This window comes from Scleropages formosus, chromosome 11 (assembly GCF_900964775.1).
Source record: "Scleropages formosus chromosome 11, fSclFor1.1, whole genome shotgun sequence".
NCBI classification, from domain to species: domain Eukaryota; kingdom Metazoa; phylum Chordata; class Actinopteri; order Osteoglossiformes; family Osteoglossidae; genus Scleropages; species Scleropages formosus.
In genome coordinates this window covers 1,113,551-1,130,300 of record NC_041816.1, presented here as the reverse complement: position 1 = coordinate 1,130,300, position 16,750 = coordinate 1,113,551, and the positions used below count along the sequence as shown (strand labels likewise).

At 41.9% G+C, this 16,750-nt stretch overlaps 1 protein-coding gene across 6 annotated transcripts in view; it reads right to left on the bottom strand.

Moving 5' to 3' along the window:
- Nucleotides 1-16,750, bottom strand: part of myo9aa (myosin IXAa) — a 105,366-nt gene that overhangs the window by 72,729 nt on the left and 15,887 nt on the right. For all 6 annotated transcript variants that reach the window (XM_018752602.2, XM_018752607.2, XM_018752605.2 and 3 more), the window contains exon 2: nucleotides 9,868-10,793. In XM_018752602.2, coding sequence (XP_018608118.1) covers nucleotides 9,868-10,710 — 843 coding nt within the window. In that variant the 5' untranslated portion in view covers nucleotides 10,711-10,793. The remainder of the gene's footprint in view (nucleotides 1-9,867; nucleotides 10,794-16,750) is intronic.

Here is a 16,750-nt window from a genome sequence, read left to right as displayed (position 1 = left end):
TCCTCCCGAACAGAGAGATTTAAAAGTTAAAGCTAAAACAACATTCACCTTAACTCTTGAAAGGAAATCTGCTGCTCAAAAAGTCACAGAAGCCATGCCACAATTTATTTAGTAGACTGGTAACATCTTACAGACTATAATACTCAAAAAGCAGCAGCAATGTAAGAAATAATTTAGTGTGGAAGATTTAAGATTCATAAGCTGAAATATGAAGTATTAATATTTGGTGAACTATTGCATTACTGTCTAACACTGCCTGCAGGACAGCTTAGGCACAAATGAAGCATACCAAATGGAGTTTGGAGGAACAAAAAAATGCTCAAAAGCTGCAAGCATTGCAAGTTAATGTTGAGTCCCTTAACTAAATATGTAAGTATGAGTATGAAGGATTAAACAATGCATTTCCAACCAAACTGACATTTATAGAAGAGCATGCAAGATGCGATCGACAATTAGAAGACCAATGGTACTTCAAGGACTTTCACAAATTTAGTGCAGCTGAAAGTTGCAAACACTAAGCGTTAGGTACTTCTTATATTGTACTGATATGCAAGATATATGTATTTTTTTTTAAGTGTACTGATTTCAGATTGCAAGTGCTGTCTGTATCGACACTAATAAATGAAAAATAGAAAACTACAGCTTTTACATTAAGTACTCTAATGTTAAAATGTGAACAGCTAAATGCCCCCTAGGGAGTAAACTGGTGCAATAAACAATGCTATTTATTTGTATTTTTCACATCATATCTCTTATTTACTTTGCCTTGCATTGTATATAACATACCCGTACAAACATACGTCTAGTGTCTATTTTGTATATTATGTACTTTATACTCTATATATTTTTTTTTAATCTTTTTGTTAGCCCACTCTACATTTATTATCTGTGTCTTTTCACTGTCATTCTATCTGTGCTGTAGAAGTTCCTGTCACCAAGATGAATTCCTTGTATGTATAAACATACTTGGCAATAAAGCTCATTCATTCAAATTAGCATTGATTATATTATAGTGCATTCTATTTGTGCACCAATACTCACTTCAAATTTAAAAAAAAAAAAAAACCAGTCAGACACAGTCACATAAACTAACAGCAATATCTCTATGACTAAGTCAGTATCCAAACAATAAATGTGAATTACACTAATTCCGTTCTATTTCAGACAAACATGCCAAATCTCTCAATAATAATGTGACAGGGGAAAAAGAAGACAATCCTGGAATGAAATCAATTTCTTACGAAGGCGTAAGAGGCCCAGATTATTACGTTACAAGTGTTACTGAACAGAAGGCTGGAGAACCCAGAGAAACGAGTGCAGGGTCAACACACTAATGACCCTGGTCTGGAATTTTGGGCTAGTAAAGTTCTTCTCTGTATCTACAAGTGGACACTAAAACTCCTCCTAGAGAGTCACCTTACTGCCAAATCCTTTCCCTGTCCAGCATGGCTTTTTAACAGCTCACATCCTGAGATGGAACACCTCCAATGAGCAAGGACTGCTGTGTGGTTCAATCTAACAGTGAGATGGCTCTCCAAGGGCAGAGAACAAGTGATGTAATGGACAGGAAACACATGGATAAGTGGGAGAAGTTGTGAGATGATTCCTCATACTCTCACGGGACTGGGTGTACTCTGGAGAGAAATCCTTATACGAAAACAGCCTTATTTTTTCAAATGTATTTGTTTCTGCACATAAAAGTTTTTAGGTTTCTGGGGGATTGTAATAGAGGGTACAAATTATTATTAGCACTAATTATAATCAAGTTGCTAGAGTAATATCAAGGTGTTTATGGGTATTTTTTACTACAGAGGGCAGCCAGTGCAGCAAGAGATGTCTGAACAACCGATAAGATATTCATTAGCTGAAGCTGCAAGCCAACAGAGCACTACAGGGTGTGTCCTCAGGAAGCCGGGCAGCTGCTAAAATGGATTCAGTCTGTATTTCTAAATATACTGGGAATCCATAGACAGTTGAACTACTGCTAGGGTGGTGCTGCTGGCAAACAGACACCCTGGGCACTGTGGCCACGCCTTAGTGCAAACCATTCATTTGTCATCATTTTCAGTCATTTTCCATGCACTCGTTCTGGTTAAAAACAAAAGTACAGCAAAGCACGTTAGCACATTGTTCTAGTCTGGCACTCAGTAGTAGTATAGCTTGGAGATGAGTGGAGGACAGCAAAGCTCAAAACTTCAAGTTGATACCAGAACTGAACACACCACCAAACTCACATGGCATCACCTCAGGATATTTAGAATCTCTGTCAAATTAAGGACAATGCAGACAGTAGGAACTGCATGTAATTTCACACTTATACTTAATGTCAGGAGCATTCAGTGCCAATGGTCCAAATGATCTTTGCTATATATGACTATTACATTGCTGTGTAAGGTGCTCTAAAGCAAACACAACCAATAAAAACAAACAACCATGTTAATACCTACAGGACAAAAGGCCCTACACTGGAACCTCATTTTACAAACAGTTGAGCTATGAATTTTTCGGGACACAAACATTTCGCAGGTTATTAACATTTTCCTCAGTGTTCAATTTTCTAGAACTCCTGTTACAGAGCCAGAATGGGCTGTACTACCATTTGCTGCAGCACTCAAAAGAGATACTCAATGGCACTGCTTCTAGGATACACAGTACCACCCTCATTGCCAGTTTTGTTGTGTCCTCAGTCAGAAATGGGGCATGCAGTCACTATTTAGGGTTCAGCATTTTTGGTATTTTCTCCCCAAACAGTCCTCCATTACATTCTAACCTTGCTCTCCTTTCACTACTCCATTTTTCATTCCTGTATGCTAGAGTAATATCATTAAAGAGGAGCAGGAGAATCACAACAGTCTGACATGTAAAAAGCAGACAGATTGAGTAGGAGTGTCATTTTAAAGATTACTTTAAATCAGTAAATGTCCTATGACAGAGTGGTGTTGCACCCAGTGTTTGCTGACTCATGCCTGATGTTTGAAGGACAGAGAAGAACCGAGACCTGCACTGTATAAACTGTTAATGAGAACAGAACAGTCCTAGAAGAAATTATTTATTATAGCTTCATATGATGTTTTTAACAGAAACAAAACAATGAATAAATCAAAGGATGAGTACTTTTAAGATTTGTTGTGACACAGTGGCTGGACTTCAAGTTACAAAGACTTAGTCCCAATTGTGTTTGTAAACACAAAAGTATACATAAAACTTTAAACTGAAGAGTTGTAATGTTCTATGGTTAAATGCGTCCACGTCTTGCCTACTACATCAGTCTTCATGCAATACCACAAAAATTGGACAAGTGCTTGTGTACATTATGTATGAATGTATACCAACAGACCTTATAAATTAGAATTGAATGGTAAAAAATTGCTTAATACCAAAACAAGGGCTCTTGGTTATTTCTGGCCTCAAAAGGAGATCCCACATTACAAAGCAATATAAGGCAAAAAATCCTTGTCTATCCACAAGAGAGAAGGCATAGCCTCTCTAACAATGCACCAAGCAGTCAGGCACATCACTATGTACTAAAAAGCAGCTAAAAAGCAGTATAACGGAGGATGTTTATTGACAATATTCAACATTTCTGTACAAGAAACATAAGGAAGTAGAGCAGCTGAGACAGTCCTGACCATATCAACGTACCCAGTGACGTGCTCTATCACACGTCCTTGTTGAGTGCTTGACACTTTCTGATATAAACCAGAAGGCAGTGGAAGGAGTGGTTGAAAGGGTATTCAAGTTTGGGGTTTTGAGAAAAGCTAAAAAAGGAAAAAGTTTGACTAAAGCAGGGAGAAGAGACCAAAAGGAGGTGACCCCTGCTGCCAGTTACAAGCTGAGCCTATGGACTATAAACCAGATTCCATTCACATACTGTGTGCTTGGTACTAGTGGCTTATTTTCTTTCTGCTTACATGCCTTTATTCACCATACTTAGAACAAACTTTCACAAACACCTAAGCAAAGAGAATTTCCTATTTAGGAAGACTGCTAAGTGACACTTTGCAAAGCAGTGGATAATGCAGAGCTACAGTCCATTCCACGAGTACAGATGTACTTCAAATAGAAACACAACCACTTTAAATGGAAAGGCCATTAACATTAGGAAAGAACTAAACTATGACGACTTATCTGGTGCTAATATTAACTGAAACATGTCCCAGAACTCAAACGGTAAAATTACTGCTGATAATTTTAAAAAAAAAAAAAAAAAAAAAAAAAAAAAAAAAAGTGGACCTTCTTTTGGCAAAACTTCTGAGAAGTGTCAGTGTTCAATGACTTTGCTACTGGCAAATCAGCACATACAATTAGCAACTACTTCCTAAAGAGCCCAACCTTTCCCCATTGAGGCAGGCATGTTGTGTTTTTCCAAGCTACCCAAAAAAGGCAAAGGAGACAAAAGGGAGGAGGCATGTGCCACAGAATGTACAGCAACACTGTTCCCTCTCACTCAGTCAAACAAACACCACATATATAGTGTGACCAGTCACACCCTCTACCAAGGCTTTCAAAGTGCCATGTGATGACTCACTTCCCTACACAATGGGATAGGTGACTAACATCCACCCTAGAGACGCATGCAACACACGCCCATCTCATCATATATCAAGGTCTCAACAAAAGGCCTCGCTGATGGATCCTGATAAGGCCAAAGCTCCAGGGCAGACTCAGTCCCAGGGACCATGACACATCCTGGGAGAAATATGGATGCAATTAAAATCTTATTTCAGCTTCTGTTTTTAATCTCATCTTTTTTTGATTGCCTGTCTATTACCAAGAGTAGATGGGATTAAGACGAGTTCAGATAGTCATTTCCTGAAGCAGACCTCTTCATTACTAAGCTGACTTCCACATCAGCAGTATACTGTGGGTCCCCTACTTTTAAAGCTTGTGCAAATCACTGTATAACTGAATTTACCCTGAAGCAAACAACACATCTAACTTTCTCAGCATGCTACTAAATGCTTGGGAAGCTCCACTGTCATGTGTAACTCATTGAAAACGATAAGGTGCAAAAAAAAAAAAAAAAAAAAAAAAAAAAAAAACAGGTGAACATCTTCATTGGTTCTTAATGAAAAAGAAATGCATATACAACAATTGCAGAGGTCTTCACCATAACAATACCTATAGGTACCTTGGTTTACATATTGCAGCAAATACCATATGGTATTTACAACCTCAAGAGGAAGGAAAAATGTGCACGTTCCAGTCTGCCCTCTGTAAAGAGGTTATTGATTTCATAGTACTGAGGCCAGGGGTAGATGAAAGGCAGGAATCAAACCTGTCACCAATTCCAGCTAAATGGACATGCCATTTACACACTCAGACAAAGAAGTCTCCGTCAAATAACTTGTTGCACATCAAGCGACTGCAACACTTTGCATTTAGCATGAAGCACCACTCAAAAGCACACAAAATTTCTCAGCAAAGTGACCTCCAAAACTAAAGGCACACAGAGACAATATATACTGAAAAACTGGAAAGATCTCATTCATTTCACCTGAGCTCCATGGCTGCTGACAGACTGAGCCCACTTTCTATGAACAGAACATTCCTCCATCTCTGTAGTTGTGCTTCCCAGGGGGAGCAGTTCCCAGTAATCCCAGAAGCACATTAGGACTAATGACAGCAGATATTAAATATTCATTACCAGCCGCCTGTGTAATTTGCATGCCATCAGTGGATGTGGCGATGAAGTGTGTAACAGGGCGGGATAGGGTAGGGTGGAAGGAGGAAGGCTACCCTGTGTCCTGGGATGGCTCTGGCTCTATTTTCAGGACAGCCAAGGGGAAATCGCATACCCCAGCACAACAACACATCAGCAGAGGGGTCTTGGACCACACAGCAGACTTGTTCTCTGCACTCATCAATGCAAAGTTCATCACAGTGCTCCTCACTGAGCCCAGAGGGAAACTGTAAAGACATTGTGACCCTCACTCTTCATCTACATCACTACCAACTGCTGAACAAAACACTTTGATTGTTGCATGTGAAGAACGACAGGGAGTGATCCCCAAAACACCATGATCTGCAAAAACATTACTAAGTTAGGCCTTTTCTGAGAGCACATGTAAAGGATCTACACCTCCGTAATCATTGGGAGCACCCTCAGACAGTTCAGCTCTGCAGACGGAGACTTCTAGGCATTGTCTGTGATTTATGCATTCAGGCAGGAAAAGGAGTTTCCAGCAAGCTCCTTGAACAACACATTGTCTTAACGCCAACATTCCAGATAGCCACAAACAACTTTCATCCCAGCTTTCCTCTTCATCCTTATCACTGACGAGTGACTGTCTATATGTGAAACTTGTAATGAACAGATCTTCCCTCCAGCAGGCTCACTGATTCTGAGTTCCCTCACCATACTCATGTACTGAGTTGCTACAACATCTTAAGGACGAGCAAAGATTCAGTTCATTTTTATAGAGCACTCTTCTCATGCAGTAACACAGAGCACTTTAACACAGGCATAAGGCAAGAAAAACAAATACATAAATCACTTTTCTGTGTGACAAGGCCCTTGCAGCAAAGATGGGCTGGACATGGCCACCTTGAGGCTGCCTGCACTGCAGACAGAAGGTTACACACAAAAACACGGCAGACTGCCACTACAGGTATGCGCCACTTGACGGGGTTACGTTCTGTGAAACCAGTCACAGTTCGACTTTATCGCTGAGCAAACATCATGGAGTGTACAGTACTGTCTTACATTAGGAAACTTTAAGTGGAAAGAGTACACTCTAAAATAACAATAAAAACTACTGTACAGTAAATACATAAACCAGTAACAGCAGTAACCATTGCCATATATGTGGTCCGTCGCTGCCCAAAACGTCGTAAAGTGGCGCATAGCTGTATATGCCTAACTAATCACATATACTAATTAGGTTGGAAAGTATCTCAATCCCCATTTCAGCAAATGTATTCTTTTCTTTAACTGCAGGATATTTCTTTCTGAACCGCTTGTCCCATACGGGGTCGCGGAGCCTACCCGGCAACTCAGGGCGTAAGGCCGGAGGGGGAGGGGACACACCCAGGACGGGACACCAGTCCGCCGCAAGGCACCCCAAGCGGGACTTGAACCCCAGACCCACCAGAGAGGAGGACCCAGTCCAACCCACTGCGCCACCGCACCCCCCTGCAGGATATAAAGATAAAAATCAGATGTTCTAGGTATTGACTGGTAAGTTGCTAGACATTTACAAATAGAAATTTATGCCAATGACAACAGCCAAGGGGCCGGAAATACGTAGCTACATTTGACTAAGACACATCACACGAGTGACTGCAGGAAGCCAACATTAAAATGCATGTTGTTTAAGACATGAGAGAAAAAACAGCCATGCTTTGTTTAAAGGTTTGGAGAAATACTTTATTAAATGATATTCCAGGTCATTCAATCTAGCACAACAGCAAGTTAGACAAATGATGGGAGCCAGAATGGGTGCTAGGATTCCATCAGGCAAGGGCCCTGGCAGCATTCCAGTAGGGCAAAGCCCCTGTAAGCGATATCTTCCATGAGCCATCAGTACAGCACTACAGCTGACCTGCAATCACCTCATGTTAGCTATTCAGTTCTGACTCCTCAAGTCCAATAGAACAGACATGGGGGCTAGCCAGCATTCCTCAGCAAATAATGACAGCTGTCACTACATTTGGCTAGACAAGCTGTTAGTCTGACAGCAGCATTCAGTTCTCACAGGGCTGCCTTGGGTTGATTCACACTGAGGCCTACAGGTACACAAAGCCGATATGTGCAATTCACCGGCATGACAGAAAAGGGGGGGGGGGAGACTGACTGCAGCCATGGTCAGGGAGTCAAATCAAGGGCTTGTTTCCACTGGCTAAATCATTTTCCACTGGCTCATAAGTAATTAACTCCCCACCTACAAAACTCCACAATGAGAATGTGGTACACACACCACTACGGGTATAACATTTGTCTACTAGCATAAATACTGGGGCAGATCGAAGCAGGACCAGATTTAAGCCTCTGATGCTCCATTAACCCGCAAAGGGGAAAAGGCACTCCAGCATGAGGGTCAGGCTGAAATGGGAAACGAAATTCCACCTATCAGACAGGACACTTTGAGAAGAAAAAACCTTGAGGCCACTCAGCCCATCTTGTCCTTTGTTGTTCTCTATTTAAAGGCAACCTGCTCTCTGTCCTGCTCCTGCTGCAAGACATTGCTTTAGGAGAATGTCTGTTCATGTGACACAAATACCCAGAGGCACAGAAGTACATACGGCACCAAGCACTGTAGCAGGAGGACAGAAATATGCTCATCTCGGCTCATCTTTGCTACCTTCCTATGCACCACACTCCCAGCCAGCATTAATCAGTAATGAACAGATAGGCAATCTTGCTGTGCAAACAATCCTGTGTTGATCCTCCACACTCAAAAGCCTCTCGATTGTGCCATACAGTTTGACATTAACCCACACGCTTAAACATTAGCTCCAAAAAAGCCCCCAAGTGACATTCCTCTGAGTTTGATTTGCTAACCAAACACTATAAACTGTGATGGCCTCCTCACCCAAGCTCAGCCATTCTTGATTTTGGCACATATCCAGGTGGCCACTTCTGGAAAGCAATCCACTAACAAGCATTAATGTAGACAACAAAATATCCTTACATTTTACCACAACATAGCCTCCAAATAACTGAAGATAATTTTAAATTATTTTTAACCAGAACATATGGTCAGATCACCCAACAGAAAAATCAGGTTATACATTCCTCTCTATCTTGTTTCAATAAAACAGATGTGCAAGTCCTGTACAGAAGCTTCTCAACTTGTGTGCCTATTGACTGCACTGCATGGTGCAGTACATTTCACTACACTGTGACTGCAACACTGGGAATCACAACACCATGACTCAGTGGACTGTTTTCTGGGATCTTTTATATAGCGCATAGTATTTTTCTTCCTGACAGCATTTGTGTGGTGTTATCAATTAGTTATCAACCGATTGAGACTTAAATATATACACTAATTTGGGATAACTCATTTAGAGCTTTAAGTAACTGCTGTTGTAACAGGCAGGCTTAGTGTTAAAATGCATATAGCTAAAGCTATTACCCATAAAGTCGAGACACTGATCACAGTATGCCTGTAACAAAAAAGGGCAAAAAGTTTGGATATTAGGACTCGCAGAATAAAGAAACCAATCGTGCTGTCAAAGTCCTACCAAAGGGCAACAGTCATAACCCTTGAAAATGGCAAAAAACCAACTCACTGTGCAAGCTTTTTAATCAATTTCAAGCATGTAAGCAATCAGACAGCTCAAGACAAAGTAAGAGACCTATATGTAATCTGAGACCAAATGGGTCAAGCAGCACCAACATTTTGTAAAGGGCAGCAAAAATCTCATGAGTGCCATGGACAAGTGCAATTTCATACCCCCGATAAAACCGAAAATAGAGCCAAAACCCCCCACTTCAAAAAGTACAAAAAAGCTAACGCACAAAGAACTAAAATATCCCTGAGGGATCCCAAAATGACAGCAATTGATTGTACATATGCTTGACCACTGCATATCTCTGAACAAAAGGGGTGCATGCAGCCAGCAAAGAGTAAATCTTCAGCAGAGATGTGTGTGAATTTCCTAGAACAGGGTAACAAGTAAAAGCCTTTCACACCGCCCCCTTCCTATACCCGGTCATTAGAAGACTACATGATAAACAAAGAATCATCAACTTCAGGAAAAAGACCTGTTTGTGTTACAGTCTATGAAGGTTGAGATGAGCTCATTTTTCACCCAGATGGCAATCTGTTATTTTCAATTTTCCATGAAGACACAAAAAAGCAACAGTGTGGTATTTGTGGCGCACAGCTTCCCCATTACCAGCGCCTGCTGGCTCTTTACCTCAAGGACAGGTCCTGCTCCCAGGATGATCTGCTCTACACCACTGGCAAAGCCTTTCTGGCTGAGTGCAGTGAGGTGATGGATGAGGAAGTTGGTGCTCTGCGTCTTGCCGGAGCCACTCTCACCAGAGATTACAATGCACTGGTTGCGCCGACGCTGAAGCATAGCATGGTAGGCCACGTCAGCCACAGCGTACACGTGTGGCTCCAGCTTACCAAGCTGGTGGTTGTCATACATCTTCACATACTTGGGGTTATAGATGGGAAGGAACTTGAAAGGGTTGATAACAATAAGGATGTTGCCCACATATGTGTAGATCTTCTCCTGTTTGAAGCGGCTGCGCAGGTTGTCCAGCAGAGTCTTCTCATTGAGGTCAGGCAAGCTGCACAAGTCATCATAGTCCTTCTGCGATGGTGGAGGCAGGAAGCCCCGCTCTACCATGCGCCTGCGCTCCTCCGTCACACGCAGCCACATCTGTAGGCTGCCATAGTGGATGGAGCCATCCAGATTCTTCTCTCGCAGAAGGAAGCGGTAGTCCTCACTGGCTACACGGTTCTCCAGTGCCAGACGGGGCCACAGCATCATGCGCTGCACAGGGCAGTCCGTGGGGTTCAGTATCCATTCCTCCCCACCAAACTCCTTCACCTCAGCAAGGACATAGCACTTAGTGCGGTCCAACTGTAGCCTGTCAATGACATGATCAATAGCTTCAGCAGCTGTGGTGGTCTTTCGGGCGGTAACTGGGCAATAGATGGTGCCCTCAGCAATAACCCCTGGGTATATCCGCAGGGTGAACTCTGGATCTTCGAAGCGCCGTCTCCCTCCGGCATCATGAAAGCTCATATTGGAGCAGTAGTTCCCATCAGCACCTGCGCCACTTCCTTCAAAGGGTCCGGGAGACAGCCTCAAGACATCCCAGCTCACAGCTGTTAGGAAGAGAGAAGCACAGTAAACAATAAGCAGGTACAGGACAGCACAGCATGGATGAAAGTAGCTGATGGCAGGCTGGCAACTGTATGCAACAGCTGTAGACCAAGTACAAGGGCAGAACTGAAGCACTGGACCTCTAAACTAGAACTGTACTGGGCCAAATCATTCTGGTGACATGTTTATAGCTTTCATATTACCCACACAAACACATCTGAAATGAGGTCAAAACACTCACAGGTTGCAAAGGTTACCATACAAAGAGCACATTATTTATGGCAATAAAATTAAAAAGACAAATGTACTACTAGATTTCAAAATGACAGTAGCAGCAATAATTTGTGGACCCTGGGGTTAGAAAGTCAAATTCCAGGTTGGACCCAACAGCTCTTTCCTTAAGCTAAAGCAGTCAAATGTAAACTATTTAAGATGGACAGTGCAGGTTAGGTTAAGACAATCTAAGCTTGTCATCTTTCTGTTACACTGACCTAAAAAAGTGTTTTTCTGACAGTAAAACTTCTATTTAGAGGGTCACACAGGTCTTTCATGAACTTGCTCAATAAGTAGCGCTGCTGTCTCACAGTGCCTCAGTGGCGCGAGGACATGGGTTCAATCCCTGCTCAGTCTGTGTCGAGCTTGCATGTTCTCCCTGTGTCTGCGTAGGTTTTGTCTCACAGTCCAAAGACATGCTGTCCAGGTTCAGCCATAGTGTGTGTGTGTGAGTGACAGTGTGTTTCACTGATGTATGGATGAGTGACCCATTGTAAGTAGTGTATCTAGCAGTGTAAGTCACCACGGTGAATAAGGTGTGTGGGCTGATAATTCATTGGAAGTCGCTTTGGAAAAAAGCATCTCCTAAATAAATAAATGTGACTGCTTGGTAGACACCCAGTTGGCATGTGCTTGGTTTCTGCACGTAGTGTCCATGACATGCTCACCTCGTGACAAACAGGGATGCCACTAGAAGTTTCCAGATGGAGCGCACCCTACTTAAAGGTTGGGAGCAGACTTGAGATCTCAATGTGATGTTAGCGCTGTTCCAAGTTCACCAACTCATGCAAACATGCTGTCCTTTAGCATCTGCCCATCCACACTCAGAGCACATAAATGAGATGTTTGACTAAGGTACAAAATCTAATTAACCCAATATATAAAAAAAATTTAGAAATGCACATTCCAAACAATGTGACTGGGTATGTAGCTGATTGAGGTGACAGATTAGATCAGTGTGACAACTGTAAAGGCCTTAATGAACATAGGGAGTGTGTAGTCCTTGGTCACAAATCAGTCAAGATTCCACATGCCTCACCCACTCTGGCTTCCCATGAGTTAAACTCTAGCATTCAGATGACAGGCTTGGGACTCAGACACCAACAAGAACACCTTCCATGGGAAGCATACCACCACTGAACCCAACCTAAAGTTACTCTAAGAAACCAGAAGTCTTAGGTCTCATCTCCGGTTTGTCCAACAGTAGACTGAAGCTAGGTAGGGCTATGCTTTATTATTATTAAATGAGGAACAGACAAAAAAAAGATGTATTTAAAAAGGTATTCAATAAATATACAATTCAGTCTAGGCTGACACTTGATGATGTGAAGTGTGTCAGTAAATCAGAAGTCAAAAAGTTTAAAATAAACTGCTATTGGAAATTGTTTGTTCAAAAGTTATATTGTAACGACCCGCGTTACTGTTTAAATGTAGATAGTTGCATTATGGGAAATAATGTTAAATGTGTGTAACCACTGGGGGCACTTAGGGGGAAAATGGTGGGGTGACCGTGTCTCTTGGTGTGTTGAGAGAGCTTAGGGGCGCTAAGGCAGGCTGGTTGTAAGCGCAGGTCCTGGAGGAAAAGAGGTCCTCGGACCGAGAGCATTATTCCCTTTGTGCTGGTGTTCAAATAAACCGTTCGTTATGAACGCTGCCTCCGCGTCCTCCTTCGCCCCATCCAAACCCACGGCGCTGCGCGCCACAATATTTCCATCCTCAGCAGTAATATCATCCAACTTGTGTATTTTTGCAATCTGAAACCTACGTGTGGAAAAACAAAACACTGTTGTAACACCTGAAAGCTGGTAAACAAGTTATACTAAATTAGGGATGTAATTTTTCAGGTTCATGGAAACCAGATAATGCAATAAAACTATACATTTGGTTTGATTTATTACATCAGTTGCTGCAAATCTCTGAAACACTGCAAGGCAATAAAACATTAATGTTGCTAGATATTTACAGTGTATGCTTTAAGAGATGCATGTTTCAATAGTGATGTCATCTCACTCCAGGAAACAAAGCGCTGATTTCTGGAGGAAAAGGGCCTGACGGAGCATAAGTAGGCTTGGCGCACGCGCACGCACGCACGCACGCACACAGTGATGAACATACATGGAGGATGGCTGAAAATTTCAAACACTGAGAAGCATCTAATGCCAGAAGGTTCAGTTTCCTGGAGTTTTGTTATTCTTTACCTGGAAAAATACCACTTTATCAGGGGGGAAGAGCCAGATGTACAGCCACAAGAAAAAAAAAAAAAAAAAAAAAAAAGTTTTATCCCACAGAAAGAGAGATGAAACACAAGCAAGTCACACAGGTGTGTATTAGGTGTATTAAAATGCATTTTGGACTTAAGACATTTCTGACTTACGATGGGTTTCGCGAAACATAACCCCATCGTAAATCGGAGACCACCTGTAACCATTAATAAAACATCCATCTATTCCTGAAACCAATCAACCTGATACACTTCATATTATACAAAAATGTGATACTCCTGTTGATCAGAACAACAGAAAATGCCTGCAAGCCAAAGAAATGCATTATTTAAATAATGAACTGTCAATGAAAAACAATGAAATAATTTTGAAATTAAAAAATTAAGTGTCCAAAGTTCTAAAAGATAGTTAAGTTTTCTAAATATAAATGAATATTTCAATTGTACCAAAAACTGAACTTAAGCTAGATTGTTTTATGAATTTTAAGAATACAAAAATACACCTGTATTTTGCAATAGTAACATATTGTAAGTTTTACCAGTGTAACTACATCTAGGACTCTTGCACTGTGTCAAGAAATGCTCCAGTTCCTGAGTTCATCTTCCATTCTCCTCTGTCACCAAAACCTAGATACCTTCACAGTAGGTTCTGTTACCCTTTCAGAGTGACCAAAAACATTTCACTGAACATTTACAGAGACTGTCAAAACTCAAGGCATGCTGCCAAAGAACTCAACAACTTGTCAGTTACAAACAGTGGAACTGCAAAGCAAATGAACACAGGCTAGTTCCGTTGTAAGTGGGCTAGAAAAACCAGGAGCAGTGCATTAACTAATAAGTGGCACTGAAATCGTCAGTTTGCTTTTCTTTAACCTCCTGATCAGCCACAGGTTCTGCAAAGCTAAAGTTCACAGAACACTCACCCTCTGACTTGCAGAGAAAGGACTCTCACAGACTAGTGTACTTAATAAAGAAAGGGCTGGAACACAAATACTTTAATAATCACTACAATCCCTCTGAAGTTCTGCACAAGTAAATACGGACTGCAGAGGCAGCAACAACAAAACAGGATGGAAAAAGTTTCAGATCCACAATACTGGGTTTTGGTGTCACTAAAGTAGTCCACTTACAGTCAAGCAAGGGCTTACCATGTGAAGGGAAAGGGAAAGAGCAGAGAGGGGCACCATGAAGGGCTTCCAGAGCACATTCAGATCAGAACCACAGGTTAGAAATGGTGAGAGTGCTTGCAGGAACTTATTACCAATGCACCACCAAGACTTGTACCACTCTTCTTTCAGGACCCAAATGAGTGCACAGGATGGGGTAGAATGAGATCATGAGATCTGTTGTGTTTAATCAGTTTAAAGGGCAAAAAAAACTCAACAGACCATCATTCAGCTGCATCCGTGTAGAAGAGTTTCCCAAGCTAAGCTGTGACATTTCTTTGCCCAAACACCCACCCATATCATACAAAATCCACTTTTACCAGACAAGGCTGGCAGAACAGTCTATTTAGCAGGGGATTTGATGAAAAAACAAAAATTCTTCCCTTGTATGCTGTGGGTGAACCACAGATTGGCACTTTGTGCCCTCCCAACCACAGCTTCACTGCTGTACTCTCTACCATCATGAAACAGACACATGCTTCCTCCGGCATCCTCCCCAGCTGCTTAGTGCACTTTCACCCTTTTCCTCCCTCTCGCTCCCTTTTCTCTCTCACACACTCAGCCCTTTCAGACTTCAGCCTGGATCTATGACAAGGAAGCAGCCGTTGTGAGCTGTGCTGGAGCAGGGGGGCGGGGCAGGGGAGGTCAGGGCGTACTGCTGTTTCCTGAAACCCGATCGGCAGCCACAGCAAGAGTGGACTCCCATCAGCAGCCTGTCAGGGGGAACCTGCAGTGTACTGCAGCCTTCCATTCCCCTCCACAGGCTTGCCTGTAGGGAGGGGTGGGGTAACATCATTCATCAGACCGCACTATACCCCTCTACGTGGGAGTAGAAAAGGGGACACACACACACACAAACTGGCACTGGTCACTGAAGAGGCTGCATTCCCCACAGTTACCAGCTCTAGTCACTCACCTGATATTCCACCCCTCAGCCATCCTAGGTCCAACAACTCACGTAACAGACGGCCCCTCAGTCAGCCCAAGGGCTTCAACTCAAAGTTGACTTTCCCTATTTTAACAAATACTCAAGCCAATTCCACTTGAACACACCATTAAGTGATACTTCACATACAATCATTGAATCTCACTAAGCTATTGCCATACAATATGAAATAACCTCAGATTTTGTATAACGAATATGGGAGTAATCATATCCGTTTCAAGTAAAAATGAAAAATACAAAAATTAAATTCATTTAAAAATTGAATTTAAAAAGCTGTTAAATATATGAATCACACCACAAAACCACAAAAATATTTCCTGAAGAAAGCCCTACCTGCCTGATTTTACATAATTGTTTTTTCCAGTTGATTCAACAATGATGGTCTTTGAAGCAAATACTTTCATTGATGGAAGAATATTCACATTCAAAGAAGTCAGTGGGTCACATTACAACTACAGAAATCTGCTAAACATATGCTTTCTTAGGATTTCAAACCAAAACCTCATAGCAGCTCAGATTTTTTTTCCCACCACTATACTACGTGCTACTAACTACAGCTAGAAGCAGGTAACCCTCAATAAGTCAGACATCTCCACTATCAAACTCTGAATCAATATCACATAAAAATGCAAAAACTGCTGAGAGCAATCATCATATAATTTTGGCATGTGTACACAGCACAGGAAGTGCAATATGCTAGCTTTGTTGAAAAATGACTTTGTAATCAACGGATGACTGCAAATCATTTCAGATTTTACAGTGATCCAGAAATCCTGTCCCATGTTTCCTTCAATCTGGGGAAAATGTCTGCCATTTAACATGGTAGCACCTTGTACGACATTTGCAGCCATACACAACAAGGTACTTATTTTCACACTGACATGAGGTTACATATGCTTGCAGTGAAGCACACCTTTTGCTATGGTATTATAGCCTATATGGTATTGATGAAGAAGAAGAAAAAAAAAATCTCTGGGACATGAATTGGAAAATCCAGTCCAGCTATATTTCTTGAAAACACAAAAAAATCCTACAGACAAACTGACAAACATTGGGGGGGCAGCAGCAGTTACAAAGGGAACTGGCAGAAGGACAGTGATGAGACCAAGGTAAACATGGAACCAATGGCGAAGAACCACAAGCTGTAACCTGGCTACCTGCGGCCAGCGCTGTGCAGATCGACAGCGGTTCTTCATTCTCACACGTCACATAGTTAAAAACACGCACAACGGCTCCTCTTCATGTCACATAAAGGATCTGTGTGATAACAGTAACAGTGCAACCCAGTCCTCATGTCTGCCTGAACAGGAACCTGCAAGTACTATTTGCTGAGAGAGAACACAAATTCAGAGG